Raw genomic sequence first — 21,133 nt, forward strand, 5'->3', positions numbered from 1 at the left:
CACAATGCTCGTGCCATCAGTGTTGCTGGGTTAGCAATCTGGAGCAAGGCACAACTAAACGGGTAAAATGTTTTTATGGCTAGATGATTAAGTTGAATACCTCACTTGTTTTGCGTCAAGCTCTGATGAAGTGCCATTGGGTGAATCACAAAGAGAAGATGGCACTGCCTCCAAAGAGCTGCTGAGAAGTGTGAAGTAACACTATTTTACCTCTGCTTATTCCACAGATCACCCAGGGTTTCATTATAGCCCCGAGGGAGAAATGAAATCATCATACCAGCCTAAAGAAGGCACTACTCAACAAAGAGTGAGGAGGAAATCAGGTGAATGAACTCATTTACCATAAAGATGATGAGGAAAGGCAAGCAGGAGTATTTAGCGTTGTTTGAGACTGGGCACATGGAACTGGTCTTTAGCTTGCATTCCACTGAGATTTTACAGAGCACAGTAACTCTGATACACAAGTGGAAGATCTTATTAAGCATTTGTTGCTTGTGTGATTTATTTTGTTTATCAACCACTTGCATTTCATTTCATGAATATATGCATTCCTAATGGTGGATGCATAAAGAACAAGTGATACTTCCTAATGGACGAAGAATGCATATGCTGGAAAGCCAGTCACATTATTTGTCTGACCTTTCTTGCCCTCACCCCTGAGTAGTTACTGTCTCAGAAGTGGTTCCATCCTGATTATGATAGGCTTGTTATTTCAAAATATAATTACTACCTTTACTTACTGTAATGTCTGCCTTACGCATAATAGAGATTTGAGAGATGGTCATGTTGATTTTTGCTTTTCTTTCTCCTAGTTCACACATACATCCGTAATTACTGTTAGTTTGCTCCTGAAGCCATTACAAATGTCTTTGTAGTTGGGTGACTTCATATCGCAGTCACTGTGATTCCAAGTTTGGAAAGGTCTTTAAGCAGTTGATCACATGTGTTGATCACCGTGTCCAAAAAAAAAAAAAAAACCAACAAAAAACAAATTTTAATTACTTCTCAGGCATCTTCCTTTGTTTCTGAGGTAAAAAATTCCATGGATGTTGTTTTGCCTATAAAAGGAATAATTCAAAATACTGATTGAATGAAATTCTGTGTAACATTCAGCTACTTATACTTTCAAAGTACTGCTTGAAGTGCCTCAAACATATTTCTCAGTACCTCATACATATTTCTAATTTGAATATAGGAAATCTCCAGCAATTTAGAGCAATAGCATAGATGAGGACTAAGTCTTTAAAAAGCAGGAAGCTTAACACGGCTTTAAACTTCACGTGTGTGGATTATTTACTTTAAACTTTACATGTGTGGAAAGCAGGTGCTGTAGCATTAGGAACATGTAAGTACTTTGGTAGCAGCTGTAGGTTTCACATTGCAATGTATCCTTTTTTTTTTTTTTTTTTTTTTTCCAAGAGTGTGAGTTAGCTAAGTGATTAAGATCAGAAAACCTGCCTTTCTTGCATGGGACCAGAAGATTAAATTTTAGTATCCATGTTATAAAAAGATACCCACAACTTCCTTTTGGATGCTGGAGTGCTTAAACATGTTGTTGTCTTTTTCAGAACCCTCATCGAGAGTCCATAAAGTTTTGAAGTCAAATGGTAAGCTACTTTCTGTACTGATTTCATGACCCAGTGTTTCTGTATTTTGTAGAACAAGTAAAAATGGATCCTTTGGTCCTGTAACTTTCCTCAAATACACCTTTGGGAGGGGGGAGGGGGAAAGTGGGCAAAGAAAACAAAATGTTAGTGTTGAAATTTAATGTTCGCTTTTCCACGTGTGGGTTCTGGTCCCGTAATTGTCTTGGCAACTGGTAATTGAATACCAGGAGTCAGTCACTGTGAGTAGTTGTCCATATTGGATCTTTGTTGTGATATTAGGACCTGAGGTGGAACTGTCATAAGAAAACTGCTGTTGTCTCTGTTTTAGAGACCTTCAAGTGAATATTGCTGTTGCATTTTATCCCTTTTTGGGAATTCATAATTGTGTAGTGTTAAGCCAGTGACGTAGACTCACACCAGTTTGTTTATGCTCTTAATGATGAATTATTGTATTTCTCTTTTCAGATATAAGTCCAGATATGCAGAAGGTAAGACATTTCTTGTTTTAGCACATTCAAGTAGCATATAACTTAGAGGAATGTATTTGCTGTAGAATCCACATCTTCTTGGTTATGTTCATTTTAAGAAAGAAACAAAACCATAATGTTGTTTAGTATCTCCAATAAGATTATTGAAATGAAAGAAACAGAAATACAGCTAGGTATTTCAGGAATATCTAGAAGCCAAAAATTGTCTGATACATAAATTCTTGTACTTTTTAAGTACAGCCCAATCAAATGCTACTGTTATGGGGTACTTGTAAATACCACTATAATCACAGAAATGCTGTGTGTAAAGATAGTGTCTGTTCTTTGCAGGATGTTGTGCCTATATTAAATGAAAAAAAGATGTTGAGCTTCTTCTGATATGATATCTATGCTATATATAAATCATAACATTTGAACAGAGTGAATACAGCTTGAACAGATGGAAAAGAGTGTTTTTCATTTATACATTTTTGTAAGAATTTGTTATAAAGTTCCAGTGCAGTTTGAAAGTCTCCTGTTGAATTCCAGGTCCTAGGCTTATTTGGGACAGAGCTTAGGAGCTAGGAGTTAGGTTTATTAACAGGGTACATTAGATATGACTTCACTGGGATGCCATAAAACTGAAGTCCATCATTACATTATTGTTTTTTGTGTGTGTGTTTTTTTTTTTTTTTTGCATTTTTTTCCATTCCTAACATTCTATGGAAAAACACAAATTGTTTTAATTCTTTGCATGTGCATCCATTTCAGTGTAGCAAACTGAATGTTGCTAAAACATGGTTGATAAGTACGATATAAGACAGTGTCATACTACAATATATAGACTCTTAGTCAGTACTTTTATTTTTTTCCAGCGGATTGGTATAGAAGGAGCCCTATTATCTCAAGCCACCAAACTAGGATCAAATGAAACCCTGCTGAATTCTAGGAAGAAGGTTTCATTGGAACCCAGTGGGCTAGAGAGCCAATTTCAAGAGTCCATTGAGCCAGCCTACAGCAGTGATCAGGATGAAAATCTCCAGACTTCTGCTGTGGAACAGATTGATGCTGATGATGAAGAAGAAGCTGAACAGGTAGGAAAAAGAGGGGGGAAAAATCCTTTTGTTCTGGGGAGGATGGAAGAGGGATTAAAAGTATCTGCAAAACTTCAAGGAGGCATGCATCTGCAACTTATTCTCCTTACAAAGATTTTTATTTTTATAAATATTTTATTTTGCTTTTCCTAGTCCAATTCATGTGTATTCTACACCTGTGTTATTGTACACACATTCTGTTTTCATCCCCTTTTGTCAAGCTGTGCAAATTAACTTAATTTAACTAGTTATTGAAAAGAAAGTTTTCTTGACTCTGAAATATTTGTGTGTACTAATGAGCATCACATCCTTCAGCTATGGATACCTGACCTGGCTCTGCTATTCTAGCTGCTTAGTAATTATTTTAAATAACACTGTAAAAAGTACTGGATTTTAATAGCCCTACCTTGCTCCCTTCTTTTAAATCACAGGGAATGCAACAGAATTCACTACAGAAATCAAAAGGAGGAAGGAAAAGACTTAATAGTCAAGCTGCTGAAAATGTTGAAAAACGGAGAAGCGTTAATCTCAACAAGTGTGAAATGCAGGTATGTATATATATTTTACTTCTGTTTTGCTAGGCATCATAGATATGTCAAATCTGTGTTTGTTTTTTTTCTAGGTAGACAGGTAAGTCATGTTGTGTTTTTCATGTATTAATATTCATCTGTGTGGACTTCAAAGAGAATTCTTTCAGGAGCAGGAAAAAAAAAAATCAAACAGTCAGCATTAACTTAAACCAAAAAAAGTAATTTTCTGTCTCCCCCACGTACACCTACAGCATCCTTCATATTAGCCTTAGCGGATGTGACCTTGCTGTAAATTAGATCTGCTAGCTGAGCTGGATGAAAATTCACTCCAAAAAAAAAATTGAAAGATTTTTAGTGGCATGTACTAGAGAGCATAACATACCTTTCTGCTAGGGTTATAGGTAATAGGAAAGGGAGGAGAACAGAACTTTTGGCACAAGCCCAGAGTCAGATTAACTTTATCTAATTGTGAAACTGCAGAGCTAGCATAAAAGGTTTAATCTAACCCCTGCCAAATAAATTTGCCTTTAATTACTTATGCTTTAATATGTCCTGGTATCTTGTATTTGAAGTAAGGCAATATTAAATGCCAACAGTGAACTATGAGCCAGGATAAGGATTAGGAGGCAAAGTAGTCTGGCATTGCCACTGTGGTTGCCTGGCTCTCTAGCAAGGAGTGTGCTTGCCTTACCCATCTCCACCTGAATTCATGCTGCAGGGCAGTCCTGTGTATTGAGGGAATCTCTGTATAATTGCAGGGAATAGACTAACTTATTCATTCATACTGCATATTTCAAATCTCCACAGAGCTCCAAAGATCCTTCAGATGAAGAGTCCACCCAATTGAGTGCTGATCTTCCATTTTCCTGCTCAGCTAGGCAGCCACAGTTGCCTAGACAATTCAGTACGCCCCAGACCAACTCGCTGATCATGAATATCCTGGGGGGAACTACCTCTGTGAGAAACATCTGGACTGACCATCAAATTAGGCAGGCATTGTTTCCTAGCCGACGTCCACCTTACGAGAATGAAGACGATGAAGACGATTATCAGATGTTTGTACCGTCAGTGTCTACATCCAACACTAGTCCAGCTGCTGGTGGAGAAAGGAGGGGTCCTTCTGGTCGGCCATGCAGCTGGCACTTGGGGGTAATGCATCAGAATGAAACTACCAGCTCCAGTCGTCACAAAATCGTTAGGCGGGCCAGTAGCGCTGGTGAAAGTAACACAGCCAGCACAAGGTACAAAATCAGTGAGCGCAGTTCTCGAAGGGATGTGAAGAGAACAGAGGTGAGCGGTATGAATGCATATCCCGAATCTTCAGAGGAGCTGACCATTGATGATATTGAACATGTTTATGACAATATCAGCTATGAAGACTTAAAGCTGATGGGTCTGACAAGAAGGGAGGAAACACACCATGGTCCCCAGAGATCTGCTAGAGACTCTCTCTATGAGGCTGAAAACAAAAGCAGCTTAGATTCACCCACCAAAAAGCGGATAACAAATCAAAACAGGGCCTCCCTCCGTGCTAGCAGGGATGAGATCCTACTCAGTAGAGAAGCACCTACTTCAAGTTTGGATGAACTCAGAATTGTTGAAGATAACATCTATGACACCATAGCACTTCCAGAAACACCGCTATTGAATTTTAAGTGTGACCCCTTAAAATGTTCTAAAAGGCGGAGTTTTCTGGGCCTGGAAAAAGACTTGGCATGCTCTGACAGTCTGCAGCAGTTCGTTTCTGAGGAGAGCCTCCAGTTCAGTGAAGATGAGAGTCCTTACCATCGAGTTCCTGTTGACAATGACTATTTGAGCTTAGTAGACAGCTCTTCCAACTCCGATTCATTGTCCCATAAATCTGCAGCAGATAAACTGTCAGAGGAGGTAGATGAGATCTGGAATGACCTGGAGAATTACATCAAGAAGAATCAGGAAAAGACAAGAGACCGACTTCTCGCAGCCTTTCCTGTTTGTAAAGATGATATGCAGGAAAGGCTGCATGCTGGTAGTACACCTGAACTGAGTAAAGACGTAGAGTACTCACTGTCTACTCTCTCTCTGCCAGAAACTCCAATTTTCCCTAAAACTGTGAAGCCTAGGGCTGCCACCTTAAGTGAGACCAGTCTCAAACTTGAAGACACTACAGCATGCAAGGAGACCTCTTTAGCAAGTCTGAACAGATCTTCCTTCTCCAGTGAGATGCCTTTTGTAGATAGCCCATATGAATCTGCCAATAGTATTCTATCCAATGCACATATGGAGGGCATGGAAAATGACACGGCTATCATGGATAAAACAAAGAACAGAGTTTTTATGATGGCCAGGCAATACAGTCAGAAAATTAAGAAGGCTAACCAGCTTTTGAAAGTTAAAAGTCCAGAGCAGGAACAGCCAGCTAGCAGACAACAGAAGCTGAAACACAAAGATCTTGCTGCTATTCTGGAGGAGAAGAAACAAGGTGGTCCTGCTATTGGTATGTTAAAAATATTCCTATACAGATTTATTTCTTTAGTAACTTTCTGTGAAATTTGTGTATGCAGTTGGAAAATTATGAATTTTCTCAACGCTGAATATCTGTATTGCATTTTTGGTGTTACCAGTTAAAGGACTTTTTTGTGACTGTTTCTGACATGAATAGTCCTTTGTATCTCAACAAATGCTTGCCGTTACTTGATAAAATTGGTAAGAAATCCTGGGACAGTGTCAGGAAAGATCAATTCAGCTTAGGCCATAAATAGAAATCCTGCCTGAAGCACCACTGGCCTCTTTATAGAAAAGTAGTTATTTCCTTTAATAGCGTGATCTTCAGATTTTTATTAAAAACGTATATAGGTTCACCTTCACAGGTCAGGTAGTTTCGCTAAGGTACTATCCACATCACACTTAACAAGAATAAGGAGTGGGGTCAGATAAGATACAGCTAGTTGTCTTTCTAATAAACATACAAAGTCATGGGTATGCAACAACTTTGGAACTATTTTTGTCCATATTCAATCAAAACAAATTGGAGCCATGGAGCCAGCAGACTCCACACACTGGAGTGTCATTCTTGCCTCCTGGTGGTATTTATAAAAGTCCCTAAATATCTTATTCACTAGACCATTTCAGAATGTTCTTCTCCATTTTGTCATGAAACAAAAAGAATCTAATTGGAACTGTTTCCTTGCATGCTGCTGTGCTGCCTGCAGTACTTTTGTATGGGACATGTTGTAGGAAATGTTATGAGCACCAGTCATCATGTCACAGTGGCAGAATTGTTCATGAATTAAGCAGTGGGGAGAATTCAAAGATGTACACTATTTGAATAAGTATCCCAAAGTGCAGTATTGAACCAAACTTCAGAGGTTCTTGAAAGGCCTTTGACCATTTCCTAGCTAACCGTTTCTCCCCGTAAGTATCATTGGTTTCATCATTTTCTCTCGAAGCCCAGTGGTGCATTTCCTTGAACTAGTATGGCTTGAAAGCAGCTGTGAATCTGCTCCCTCTGGCATCTCTCAGACACATAATCCTTTCTCCCACTTCCAGCCTTTCCACAGGATGTTAGTCTGTCCCCTTTTCTCTTCCCAGGCAGTGGTTAGTGCCTCCTTGGCTTTTTAAAAGGAGCCTCCTTGTCTCAAGAAAGCCATATATGAAAATACAACCCCACTCCAGAGCAGAGGCTGTGTCTGCCCAAGCAGGACAAGTCTTAAGAGAACTGCAGGTAGTTGCTGCAGCTTATCGAGCTGTTTAGGATGCTGGCCTGAAAGCTAGGTTAGTCCCATCCAGCAGCAAGCTCTCTACAAGCATGCTCTTGTGCCTTGCTTGCTGACTCTCTTGCAGCTCTCAGGCTCTTGTGGGATAAGGAGGGAAAGGAAGAGGAACAGTGATCAAGCAGATCATTAGCCATTCCTACCTTTTTCTGGTGTAAAAATGACGTGGAAAATAGATGAAAATTGTGTTCTTTCATGCTTTCTCCCATGCTTTTCTGCATTTAGCTAGACAGATATTATTTAGAAGGCAGTCTTCAAGCTAGTGAACTGGCTGCAAGCACAGGTATGTTTGCAATGGTCTGATCAAACAAAACTGTTGGATAAACAAGCAGACCTGCAGGCAGCAGCTCCTCTAGGCTCTTTCCCTTCACAGGGCAGTACAGTTAAGCCTGTGTCACACCAGTACGATTCACATTTAGAGGGGTAAAATCATTGTCTTTCAAGATGAAAAACTACCAGTCTGGTGACTTGGAAATACTGGAGGCTTAAACAGTTTCAGATTTAATAGCAACTTCTTCTGTAATTTTTGTCTGTAACTGGTGATTATATTGCTCTCATTGCGTTGTGGAATTTGTGATTCATTGACTGCTTGCTGTTGCAACACGTTAGGCTTTTTATTTTTTTCACTGCAATTTACTGAATTGCAATGAAATGCATTGAAGACAATGCAAACGTGCCAGTGAGGTGTGGTTCTTCTAGTCTTCGTTATTTCGTGTTACTTTGTTGCCTGTGAGGCTGAAGACACTGACAAAGCTGTAAACTTTTCTCTTGCCAATACAAAGCATTTTGGGATTTTTAAATTTGCATGCAACACATTTGAATGGGTTGTTTGTCTCATTTTAAATCTCTCTCTTCTCTAGGTGCCAGAATAGCTGAATATTCCCAGCTCTATGACCAGATTGTCTTCAGAGACAGTTCACCTAAGGTCCAAAAGGAAGCCTGGGCCAGCCCTCAGGAGCCATCAGCCGTGAGGTTTTCCACTCCCGTGGCTGCGTCTCCCCCCCGTTCCCAGGCTGCCAGTGAATGCCCAAGAGCAGAGGATTGGCTCTTGCATTCTACATACAGCAACGGCGAGCTGGCTGACTATTCTCCATGGCCTGAGTCCCAAGACCCAAAGTCCAAGGGCTCATATGCAGAAGCTGGTACAAAAAGCAATTCAAGGCAGTTGCCATCAGCTTGCTCAGTGCCTTCCCTTCAGATTTCTAATCGTTTGCATGTCCCAGCGCAGAGGTGGAGCACGATTATAAGCCAACCTAACAAAGAAAATTTACATCAAGATCACATCTATAACTCCCTTGGGAGGAGAGTAAGCAATATGAAGCCACAGGCATACAGCCGGTCACAGTCGTCTTCCTCAATTGTCGTCAACAGGTCTGGAGAATCCATTGTATATCCTAATGAAACGGACAAGAAAAAGTTTCATTCGAGTAGGAACTTCCGATTCAACACCCATCACACACTGGGTATTGCTTCAGCATGTACGGGGCTTGATACAAGAAAGCAGATCCCTGAAAACTATTCGGATATGATTCTGCAGGATTCTCAAAAGGTCCTGAGAGTAAACAGGACCTCCCCTCTGACTGCACAGATGGCCACTCAGAACTATTTTTCTAACTTCAAAGACACTGAAGAAAGGGAAGGGGATGATGATGACTATGTAGAAATAAAGTCTGAAGATGAGGGATCTGACCTGGAAACTTCTCAGAACCAAACAAGGAAACTGGATCCCAAATTGCACAACACGGACACTGCTCCTTCTGAAACGCTCTGCAGCAAAACTGTGTCTTGTACTCCTGCAAAGTCCACCAGCAGCAAGCATGCGCTTACCCCATATCTGACTGCATACAGCGATTCAGACAAACTGAACGACTACCTGTGGAGAGTACCATCTCCTAACCAGCAGAATATCGTCCAGTCTTTAAGGGAAAAGTTTCAGTGTCTTAGTTCAAGTAGCTTTGCTTGATGCTTCCAGTGATTTCTAGCTGTACATGAAGAGTATATACTAGGACAATCAGTACTGGCATTACGTATTTCTGTAATATTACACCATCAGGCATTGTATCACAGTAATATTGTAAATAGATGTGAAATGTATCTTTTTTTTTTTTTAATGGTTTAGAATCCTGGAAGTTAAAAGGCCACATGTGCACTGTCTGCTGTCTCACTCCATAATGCAGGTGGACTTCAGATCTCATATTTAACCTCTGCATCTCTTCCCTTCCTTCTCCTCAGCTGAGTTTCTTGTTAGGTGTGATACCCCTTGGTTCGTACTGTCTATCCAGGTATGATACCATTTGATTGTTAAGCCATGTTACCATGTGGAAAGCTTAGTATTTGGACTTCTGAGTTGTGACTGGTTCTACATCCAAAATATCCATGCGATTACTCTGGTGGCATGTGGTAGCAGTTGGCTGAGTGGCTGCTCCTCTGAGGGCGCGTATTTCTGAGCACAGTTCTGGTAACGACACCAACATGCCACCCGTGCAACTGCACAAACTTGTCTCATGTTACTTTTGACAGAGAAATTCCAAGTGTACAGGACCAATGCATGTGACACCAAATATGCTATGTTACTTTAGAGCAGACTTGTTTTAAACAAAATCTAGTCCCTGTGCTTATGAGCAACGTCAGATGATAGCTGTGTCTGAAGCCTTTTCTACTTTCTATAGCTGCACAGTAGGCAGAGGACAGGCCATGGCAGCTTTTTTACGTGAATCTGTCAGCATGACACCATCCTTGTGTGGAGGATGTTCTGGGCAGTAGAAGGGAAGCTCTGCTGCTTGTGGACATGACTAGACAGAGCCCTGGCTTTTTAAGTCTAGCGTTTGCAGTGTTTGTGACATGCAGGCAAAATCCGAGTAGCTTGTAGCTCAGAGCCTAGCACTTGAAAGCCGCTGGGTGTGGATTTCCCAAGCGTCATTTACATGCAGTGGCCTGCAGGTTGTTTGGTCAGGTCCCAAAATCAGTAACCCTGAGAGAGAACGGGACTTGGCTGGATGCTGGGGTGAACCATTCATTCACGCGGCGTGTTTGAGCCACAGGGTGTTTCAGCAATACTGCTGGGTGAGTTACAAGCTGTCTTCCCCAGGGGAGGCATCTCCATCGTAGGAAGCAATCCAAGCAATCCTTCCTGGCAGAGCGGGGTGAAAGAGGCATTTTCTAAACCAGGCAGCACTGAATCTCATTCAATTCATGTACAAGTAGCTTAAAAATGAGAATACATTCCATTCTTTCGCAAATGATGTGCAGAGTAAATGCTCCCATTTATAGGAACAGACTTTCCGGTATGATGCACGTTTACTCCCTTTTGTCATCTTCATTGCACAGCTTTGGATTCTGTTACTTGAAAACATTGTACCGATAGGAAAGCCTAAATATGTCTGCACTGACCATCTGAGTGACTGTTGTTTTTTGGTGCTGAAGTTCTCCAGATTACGCAGATAAAGCCAGTACTGAGTTAAACATACCATTAAATCAAGGAGTGGAAGTACTACTTTCACTACCCACGCATCGCTCCCCTCAGTCGCCGAGCACTGCGCTTCCAGAACCGCTGCCTATTTCCACCACTGGTTACGATGAGGAAAAAATGAGGTTATCAACCTACAGCTAATTACTTGCAGGTTGCGATTTAAGGACTGGAACTCATTAGAACCGAGTTTAAATTATTTACCAGACGTGTCTTGCATCGGCTAGGAGGTGTTAGGGCGAGGGCTGGCTGGTCGGGGTGCTTACCAACATGTGCCAGGCCTGCTGGCTGAGGAATGATGTACATAGTTACGCCGCCGAGATGTAGTGGAGCCCGTATTTATTTAATATAGCTTGTAAAGTATTGTAAATACGAACAGGAGTTAAATCTCTGCTTGACACCCCCCCACCCCGCGCGCTCTAGATCCGTTGAAACCGCACCTCAACGCCATCGGTGGAGCTGGAACAAAAGAGAGGAGAAAAAAAAAATAATAATTATTAAAGAAAAGGGAGTTGTACCAGCGCGTAGCGTGTCTCCCAGGGACCATTTCATATATTTTTAATAAACGTCGAGTACTCCAAAACGCCGCGTCTCTCTTCTTTCCGGGGCAGGGGGGGGCGGAAGCAAAGGGGGCTCCGCCGGGGCGGGGAGCGGGGCAGGGGGGGAAGGCGGTGCTCATCCGAGCACCGCCTTCCCCCCCTGCCCCGCTCCCCGCCCCGGCTTCGCCGTGTTCAGCCCGGTGGAGTCTGAGGATGAGGCTGGGGCTGCGGCTCCCGGCGCTGCGGGGCTGCCTCCTGCCGCCGGCGCTGCCCGGGGCCCCGCGGCGGGAGCTGAGCGTGCCGCGGGCGGCGCGGTGAGCGGGGGGCGGCGCTGCCGGCTGATGCAACCGGGGAATGGGGGGGAAGGAAGGAAGGGGGCGGAAAGCGGGGATGGGGTTGGGGGTGATGGGGTTGGGGGGCTCTGCCTGCGGGGGTACGGCTCCGGGGGGGCTGGGGGTGGCCCGCGGAGAGAGCTTGCGAGAGACCTTGTGAGCCCTCCCCGGCCATGTGGCCACCAAACCCCATCCGGGACGCGGTGCTGGGTTCTGCGAAGGGGATGTCCGGCCCTAAAATGCTTCTCTAGGCTGCATTTTGCTTGCTGGGGGGGGATAAATGGGAGCGGGGGTCTCCCGCTCGCCGCAGCATCCCCCCTCTGTACGTGCCTAAGGTAGCGGAGCCGCCAGGAATTCCCCCATAACATTTTCCAGCAGGGCTGCCCGGTGCCTGGCCGCTGCTTCTGCCGCTTTTTCCAAGAAAACAGAGCGGCAAACAGAGCTCCTCTGTCTCCCTGCCGCCCGCAGCTCTGAACGGCATCCAGAAAGCGGCAGTTTTAGCGCTGGGGATGCCAGGGGAGCTGTAGCAGCCCGAGGTGGAAAGGAGCTGCAGTGCTTCCTTCTCGGGCTGCAGACCCGCCTGGCCCCGGGGTGGTAGCTCGGTGGCATCTCCATGCCGTGGGGCCAGGCAAGCCTCCTCACGAAGCGGTGACACAGCACGGCTATAAAGGTTGGGGCATGTTGGAGCACTGATGCTGTAAAACAAAGGCATCCCGAGCTGGTCAGGTTTTCTCTACCTGTCTGCTAAACGCCGCCCTTCGCAGCATACGAGGCATTTTGGTAATTAAAAATGTGTGTGCCTAAGCGTTTATTCTCTATTGCTAGCTAACGTGGGTTTCAGCTGACTCATGGGAGGTCAGTTTCTTGTTTGTTTGCTTTCTGCTAAAAATCACCCTGTGCTGTTATTTTGTTGCAGCAAGATCGCTGAGAATGCAAGAAAATCCTTGGCCTCTCTTAAGAGAGAAAACCCTCGGCTTGAGCCAACGCTTGCCATCATCCAGGTAAAACATGAGAGATCGCATTTAGTGTCATTTCTTGTTTGAGACTTCAGGAGCAAATGATGGAGAAAGCAACTCTTTCAAGCAAAATGATAGGAGCCAGTCACCCCATCTGCTTAAAGGTTGAGGGAGGACTCAGAGTTTTGGGGCTCATAATTCATTCACCAGGCCTAAAACAGGCCCAGCAAGCCTCAGGTGGCAGCAAAGTGGTTGTTAGGGAGAAGGAGATTGTTTTATTCCTCCTTTTGCTAAAACCTTCCCTATAGCAAGTGCAGATTGCCTTTTCTTAGATTGTTTAAGTCAATTCATGTAATGGAGTTAAAACAGTTTTTCTCAGCCTTTATTTAGCTTGAAGCTTTTGTTGCAGTCCTGCATAACATCTTGATAGGCCTGAAAAACTGGGCCTTTCTTTGCTGTCCTCCCCCGAAATAACTCTGCCAGGGCAGAGGAAAAAACAGCTTCTTCCTGCCAGCCTGGTTACCTCTGGGCAGCTCTGATGTGTGACTGCATTATACTGTCCTGGGGAAAGAGCCACCCTGAGAAGTCCCAGGCACCTTAAAAGGGCTTTTATGCAATACACGCCCTAAAATACTGCTAGCTTTCAAAAGGAGCAGCACTTCCTAAGGTGGAGCACTTTCTTACTAATTGAGAGCTGGTGTGTTGGTAGCCTCTGAAGAGCTTCGTACCCAGGTGGAACTGTTGGCTTTGAAATAGGCAAACAAACTCCTGAGTGAGGGTTGCTTTTCCTGCAGAGCTGAAACGTGTTCCCCTTCAGATTTCTGAAGATGTAGGGGCCCAGAAGCTGGGCTGTTGGCCATTCAGAGCAGGACCCAGACCTGCACAGGCAGAAACATCATTGTCCTGTTTCCTAGGGTGGTCTTGGTGGCTCTGAAGCAGCGTGTGCTGAATCTTTGACTTAGTGGGTTTCGGTTTTAAAACCTAACTATAAATATTTTGAAACAGTAACAATGAATCTAAGAGATGATGCACCAGCTTTATTTCAGTAGGTCATCTAGAGAGGCCGAGTGAGCAGGCTTTCTCCCATCTCTTACCCTCCAGGTAACAGTGGTTACTCTTTTCAGACAGCTCTCTGTATGGCTGTGAGTTTTAAGGGCTGACAAAAAAAAAGTGGTCACCTGTTGTCAGGGGCATTGTGTGAGGAAGGGAGAGGTTCTGGCTCATTTATAATATGATTTAGGACGTGTTTAACATCAGTGTTTTGGTTTGGATCACGTTTGTGCTTTAAGCAAATGTCCCTCTGGTATCCCCATGTACCCCACCTGATCTGCATTATGAGAGGGCTGCAGAACATGTGGCTTGATCCCTCTGCATGAAATTCACCCAGCTGATACTTTTCAGCTGTGTGTCGCTCTAGCTCTAGCCTGGTAGTGAGGGCTGAAGTAGAATTCCTTGTACATCCATATTTGCTGGTACAAAGAGGACTTATTTTAGTCTGTTAATGCTCTCGTGGTGCTCTGCTCTCCTGGGTAACATGGGCAGAGCCCTGAGGTTTGTGCTGCTCTCCAAGTGACACGTTGCAGCCAGACGAGCAGAGGAAAATGATCTTTTCATCCAGCTGTTCATAGCTGGCAGCAGCTGGCACAGCGTGGCAGCACCTCAAGTGCAGCAGTGCTGGGAACGTGGAGTTTCAGGCTGAGCCTGCTCTGGAAATGGCGCTAGCTGCCTGCTTTTCCCCTCCAGCCACCTGAGCCTGAGTCGATTTCGTGATTGGTACCTGCACTGCTTGTAATCCATGTTGAACCTGAACTGGACCTGCACAACAGCAAAAAAAATCCCTGGTGGCTGCTGTTTAATTATATTTAAGCTGAAAATGAGTATCTAGCATCAGGATCCTGTTCAGCTCTGGAGCTGTTGCCCTGCAGCCTGCTGGCCTGCATCGTTAGGCCTGGCCGTGCTCCCTGCAGGTTGTGGTGGCGCTGGGTCAGTTCAGGGACTGCTGCACCACCAGGAGGAGAACTCTCATCAGGGGGTGGTATCATGCTGCTGGTGCCTGAACCCCAATTAAGCCTTGTGTTAACAGTCCTGTTATGTAGGTGTCAGCATGGGGGTTACAATTCCATGTTTTGTGGCATACAGGAGCAGCTGCTGAGCTGTCCTTAACGTCACCTCTCCTTCCTTTGCATCAGTGCTGGTTTCACTCATGTTCTCAATGCAGTGGTCTCTGCAATGCCCCTCACACCCAGGTGCCAGATTTGGGGAGTGGAAGAAGAGTGTCAATGCCACACTGAGTATACTGGCAGTGTTGGACTCTGTGTGGGATATGGAGGATCTCAGTGTCTGTTTTAAATCCTGTGGGATTTTTTCATTGTTAGCTTTTTAGGGGGTTAACAGGTCAGTGAATTGTTACGGGCTTGAACCAAAATCGTTTTGGGTGACACTAGTCACAGATGAAGCCAGTGCTGGAGGCTGTCCACTAAGCGAATGTCTTGTCTCCAATGAGAAATCATTCACACGGGGGAAACTACATAGAATGTATGCATTGAATTGTAATGAACCCTTTCATAACAGTTTATTTTGGTCCCATTGTATGGATTGGAAAACACATTTTATACATAATCATATAATTGTGAGAATAAGGGTTTTTTTTATTAGTTTTGTTATAAAGCCCCTGCTTTTTAAGAGGTGGAAGTCTTGGTGTCCTGTTGATAGGAGGTTTATAGTTCTGGATATTGAATTCTGTTCTATAGTTGCAATATATGAAAATTGAAAAGTCTCCTAAAGTTCAAGATTAAGTAGTAAGCCAAAAAAAATAAAAAAGGAAATACTGTGATAAATATGATGCAAATAGTAGTGGAGACCTCAGGGCAGGAGGAGTGCCAGGTGAGATGGAGCTTCTCCCAGGTAAATCTGCCCAGGAGATGTTTCTGGCCTGGAGCAGGTGTCTGCTGGCAGCTGGGAGGAGCTGGTAACTTTTTCTTTCATATGACAGAGCTCACTGTAATGTGTGATGGTAATGATTTGCATTGGTTTTGGTGGTGAGGCAAACTAGTGTTGTTTGGTAATACGGGGGGAGAGGGGCAGGCAGATAATGCAGAAAATGCTAGCATTGCTGTTGCCAGTTTCTTCCTTGTTAGATGGCTGGATGGAGAATGGTATTTCCAGATACAGGCTGGCACCTTTCTCAAATGGTAAACTCACATTAAGGAAATGGCCAGTCTTATCTATAAAAGCCATGCTAATCTCAGCACACACTTACACTAGTCAATCCAAAATACGTTTGTTGAATGGTCATGTGCTTGTTTATTGTTTTTTAACACTAGTGGACACAGGCACCCTCACCATGTTTCTTGCATACAGCTATGTATTAGTACGCTGACATTTTTTAAATGTAAATTTATTGTTTTAGAACTTATTTTCTCTTTTGTTCCCCAAGGCACGTAATGACCCTTTGGTCCAAGAAATAAACAAGAACTTTGCTGAGGAGGTAAGCTTTAGACAATATGCTTTTTATCACTTATGAGCTACCTGTGTGTGGTAATTGTCATTTTTTCTTTTGGCAGGTTGGTCTACGTGTTATTCACATCTGTCTCCCTGAAGGCAGCAGCAAAGATGAGGTAACCACAGTACCCAAATGACTCTTCCTTTTTTGCTTTCATCATAAACTTTTATTTATTGCTGACATTGATTATCAATTTGAGCAGATCTCTCTGTTAACTCAAATGAGGTTTGGGACTGTCTTAGATAGTAAGTGTTAATCCCAGTTTGACAAGTGCTGTCCCCAGAAGCCTGAGGCAGAATCAGCAGTCATGTTTTGTTTCCGTGTCTGGTATATCACTGCAGCGTCTCGTCATAGCAGGCAAAGACTGTGTGTCTTCTGTGTTTGGTGGAAGCTCTGGGCTAGGGCTCCCATTTGATACTCTATCTCCCACAGCTGCTCTTGTGACCTTAAATCTATTTATGGAGCTCTTGATTCTTGCCCAGGTTTTACTCAGGGAAATTAGAGATTAATTGCTTTGGGATGGGGGCAGGGGATTGAATTATTTTGCCTTTTTATCGATCTTGTAATGCTTGAAGTACATATTAAAAAATTCATCTACCCCAAATCACTAGAGGGCTACCTTCTTACCTTGTTAAAGCATTAGCTTGGAGGCACAGCACTAATATCGAGTATGTTTTACATATTGCAAACCATATTAATGTACACAGTCCTGAGGCATCAGATAGTGAAAACAGCAAAGGAATTTGTAGTAGAAGATGCCACTGTTCCCAGCTGGTCCCCTCATGCTTGGGAGACTTGATAATACTGCATGCTTACTGATTTTGTGTATTGTTTTGTATTTGGTACACTTTGTTTTTAAAATGTTACTGTCTTGCACTATGTCAAAAATGGCTTCCATGTGTATTGAGAGGAACTTACAGCTTTGTATTTGTTATATGTTCCTTATGTTGACTAATTTTAGGAGTCCAGTTTTGTGGATGATGAATAGTAAGCTAGCTATGTAAGAAAGATGGGATTTTGAAATGAAGATCAAATACAGTTTGCTGTTAGTAAATGAGTATTATCTGCTGAATAACACAGTAGGAAATACATGTAGGTGAAAAATTTAGTGGGTGTGGAGCAGTAGCTGATGTAGTATTGGAGTAATATCTTTGAAAGTGGCTGAGCTATATGTAAGGAATAACAGGGTATTTTTGTTATTTGAGGTAAGCTACTTTTAAGAAAGTTGCTACGTTTGCTTATCTTGCCTACTTGTTTGCTGCTGCTGCTATTTTTTCCATCTATTAAAATCCAGGTTAGCTTGCTTCCTCAGGCTGGGGGCATTTCAATGCCATACACTCCTTGTTCTGCCATAGCTACCTGTGTACAGTACAGGCAGGCTAATGCAAGATTGCTTACCCTGCATGAGTTGTGTACATTGTAAATGCAGTAATAATAGAAAAAAAAAATATATATATATATATATATTTTTTTTTTTTTTCTGGGGAGCAGGCACAAATCTGTTCAAAGATCCTTAGATTCAGGCCTTGTATGAACTACATTACCTTTGCTTACCATGTAGACCCCTGACATTTGCTAGCATATCAGGACTGTTAAAGAAAAGTGGATACTTTGACATCCATTGTGTGATGTATAATCCTTGTCGTTTTGGTCGGAGCATTTACCAGCCTTATTGCTGCCAAGTGACAGGCACTTGATACATACGCCTCTCTCTATCTCAGAAGTCAGCAAACTACAGGGACATCTGTATATGGGTGATATGCAGGTACAAGCTTCGTTAACAGCAGCACAGCATGCTTTTGTGGTTCAGATGTTGCAGATGGTCTAACCCCTAACAAATTTCCCCACTTTATGTTGACTGCATATCAAATGTTTGGACAGTGGAGTTCGCAGTTAGACTGAATGGTTCACATGCAAAGTGTTTCAGGAAGGTATGGCATTAGTTAAGGAAAAAAATCTTATTATCATTTTCTGTTGGATATTAATGGAGTTAAATTATACAGCTTTGTGGTGATTTCACACTAATTTTATTTAAATAGTGGAAAGATGTGCTTATATGACATTTCTCACAAGAGAAAACTTCTGCTTGTTTTTTTTTGTTTTTTTCTTTTTTTGCGTTGTATTCTTCATGGCCACTGCAGAACAGCACGTATCACTAGGGATCAGTATTGTGCTTTAGATAGGAAGCAGACAAGGGCAGTTAATGCAGATGTGGATGCTGAATGTGACCAACAATAAAATGTTTGAACTCACATCTGGTTCGATACTTGAAATTCATAAACATTTATGCAGTGCCTTGTAAAAATAATAATTCTTCATAAGATGACTGTCAGCTCTTAGGATCAGGGTGTTTTGAGAATGAAAATCAGTAACAGTATGTGCTGTTCTAATGGAAATGAAAATTCTCTTTGCCCTACTGCTCATATAATTGTTCATTTAATGTGACAGCTTTTCACCTGTGCTCTGTGTTGGGCTATGAACTGGTCCTATTTTGAACTATATTTTAACCAAGCTGTCTTATACCCGAAAACATCCTGTGAAAGTGAAAGCCACTACAGTGTTGAGCTTTTGCTGAGATTTAGAATGGCAAAAGACAAAATGCTGCTTAATGTCATGTAATATGTGTGGGCTTTGCACAATGTTTACAATAGAGTCAGAGTGGCTTAATTTGGTAAGCCATGCAAATGTAAAACGGAGGAAGCAGGTTATTGCTTTTTTCATTTAAAAGTCGCAATAATATGTGAGGGAAGCAAAGGTGGCCGTAAGCAAGTTATTAAAAAATAGGTTGTATCCCCTTGTAATTAGATTCTTCTTTTGTCTGTTTTTCTGATCCTTAATGCTTTTTATTAACTTTCCAGATTGTCAGTGAAATCTTGAGGCTTAATGAAGATCCTAATGTGCAGGGCCTTGCCCTTGACCTCCCAGAAAGCTCATATAGCAGCAAGGTATTAAATGCTGTGAAACCTGAGAAGGACGTGGATGGGTAAGTGAACCACTGAGAAATAATATTAGCAGACACAAGGCTGACATCTCTCAAAATCAGTTTTGCCCACTGCATTTCCCTAATGGATTCCTCAGTCAAAGTCTCCAGCTGTGCTAATGAGCAGTGATAAAAGATCCTAGCATATCTATAAGAAATCTTTTGTTGAAGTCACTTTGATCTTTTTAATCTTTCTATTCAGGACATGATCTTTTCAAAGAAATCAGAAAACACTGTTCTGGTTTACAGCGAATACTTGCTATTTCAGCGCTTTAGTAATAGAAATGATAGCTGCACAGTACTGAACACAAACCCCAAAACGTTTGCAAGAGGGACTGAGGGAGAACTTGCAGAAAAGGTTTTAACCTCCTCACAGCACTCTCTCCTGGTGGGAGAGCAGGCTGTGACAGTTTGGACCAATTAGCACAGCTTTGCAATCAGTCTTGAATTGAATTGCAGAGCTGTCTAGAGAGAGACTGAAATGTCTGGGTCACCATTTTGCTGCTCTTGCAGCCTTCTTGTTCTTGTCTGAAGACTGCTACCTGTCTCCATCCCTTCCCCCTCCTCCTTTCTCCATTCACATCACGTCAGGGCAAAATCTGAAAACCTTGCAAATTAATTGACTTTCCATTGTCTGGAGTACTGGAGGTTGACACAGAAAGAAAATGCTGAGAATGCTCTTGTAGAGAACATAGTGCAGAAACACCTCCAATGTCCTGAGCAGGCCAGTGTCGTCCCAGAAGGTTGCGTTATCTCTGCCTCAGCTTTCCTCTGGCAGGGCTGATCTTGTTCCACAGGAGTCACTTTGGAGTTTTGTCCCCAGGTGCCATGTCTAACCTGCCACAGAGCGGAGAGCTGCCTGTGCATGCTGCACTCATGTTACTTGTTCCCACTCTCAGGCCCCTTTTCTGGTCCCTCTTGAGGCTCAGCATCTGTCTAACGGGCATGTGGGATGATGCAGTTGAAGGATTTACTTCTACGAGACGTGTTTGCTCTTGGGATTAGCTATTATTCATGTTACAAGCTTTACTGAGGATTTACATTTACATCGCACAAGCTCTTTTTTTTTTTTAATTGCCATATTTTTCCACTGCAGATTATCTGATGTAAACCTGGGGCGCTTGGTACGTGGAGATGCCTATGACTGCTTAGTTTCTCCCACTGCCTGTGCCGTGCTGGAGCTTCTTGAAGATTTAGGTGCGTCATTCTGTCCTAACTGCAACATTAATTCGAATGTAACTAAAATCTTAATGCTCTCAGTATTAGTCCTGACCAAGACAAATATAATCTCCTCAAGTTTTGTTTTCTGATTAGTTTGGTATTCCCCACCTGCAATATATTTGTCTCCCACTAATGAAAAGAACCTCAGTGAGATCTAATGTAATATTTGCATAAATAGGTCTCAGCTCTAGTTTGGGGAAATAAGACAAAGATTTCCTTCCATCAGCTAATTCAATCTCACTGAAGCTACCTGAGACATCTGAGTCCTTAAAAACAAAAAATATTGGGGTGCAAACATTACTAGTGACTTCATCTGGCAAATTTGATTAGTGCGAGCACTTGAAGAAATCCAGGTCTGCCAGTAAGTATTTGCTGAGTGAATTTGTAAGTGCTCACATTGACGTGGCAGATATAAACAGGTGCCATTGCAGCTTGTGAAGATGGCGTTAGTTCAAGGCGGGGGATCAGAAATAGCCTCTCTTAGGGTGATTCAGCATTGTTGAGACAAGGATTTATGTAACAGAACTGTAAACATGTGGTCAAATGTAGTTACTAACAAATATGAATGGAAGGATTTGTGGAAATAAAATACCAGCAAACCAGAAGAGCAATATTTGCTTACTGGAACTGGAGAGTCCCAAAGAAACAACTTAAAACCCATGTTTCGTGTTGCTCTGTGGGCTCCAA

At 42.8% G+C, this 21,133-nt stretch overlaps 2 protein-coding genes across 12 annotated transcripts in view; both read left to right on the top strand.

Annotated features, from left to right (window-relative positions):
- PLEKHG1 (pleckstrin homology and RhoGEF domain containing G1) overlaps nt 1–11,499 on the top strand; it is a 198,284-nt gene extending 186,785 nt beyond the window's left edge. For all 9 annotated transcript variants that reach the window (XM_068677079.1, XM_068677074.1, XM_068677075.1 and 6 more), the window contains 7 exons: nt 228–323; nt 1,569–1,607; nt 2,073–2,095; nt 2,950–3,168; nt 3,600–3,716; nt 4,506–6,174; nt 8,311–11,499. In XM_068677079.1, coding sequence (XP_068533180.1) covers nt 228–323; nt 1,569–1,607; nt 2,073–2,095; nt 2,950–3,168; nt 3,600–3,716; nt 4,506–6,174; nt 8,311–9,413 — 3,266 coding nt within the window. In that variant the 3' untranslated portion in view covers nt 9,414–11,499. The remainder of the gene's footprint in view (nt 1–227; nt 324–1,568; nt 1,608–2,072; nt 2,096–2,949; nt 3,169–3,599; nt 3,717–4,505; nt 6,175–8,310) is intronic.
- A 119-nt stretch (nt 11,500–11,618) lies between these two features.
- The window catches only part of MTHFD1L (methylenetetrahydrofolate dehydrogenase (NADP+ dependent) 1 like), a 149,339-nt gene continuing 139,824 nt past the window's right edge, over nt 11,619–21,133 (top strand). For 2 of the 3 annotated variants that reach the window (XM_068677083.1, XM_068677084.1), the window contains exons 1-6: nt 11,624–11,769; nt 12,704–12,788; nt 16,180–16,230; nt 16,307–16,360; nt 19,104–19,228; nt 20,322–20,422. In XM_068677083.1, the coding sequence (XP_068533184.1) occupies nt 11,669–11,769; nt 12,704–12,788; nt 16,180–16,230; nt 16,307–16,360; nt 19,104–19,228; nt 20,322–20,422 (517 nt within the window). In that variant the 5' untranslated portion in view covers nt 11,624–11,668. Of the gene's footprint in view, nt 11,770–12,703; nt 12,789–16,179; nt 16,231–16,306; nt 16,361–19,103; nt 19,229–20,321; nt 20,423–21,133 lie in introns of all 3 variants that reach the window. The other variant, XR_011094951.1, reaches the window with a different exon arrangement.

The sequence above is a fragment of the Anas acuta genome, chromosome 3 (genome assembly GCF_963932015.1).
Source record: "Anas acuta chromosome 3, bAnaAcu1.1, whole genome shotgun sequence".
Classification (NCBI taxonomy): domain Eukaryota; kingdom Metazoa; phylum Chordata; class Aves; order Anseriformes; family Anatidae; genus Anas; species Anas acuta.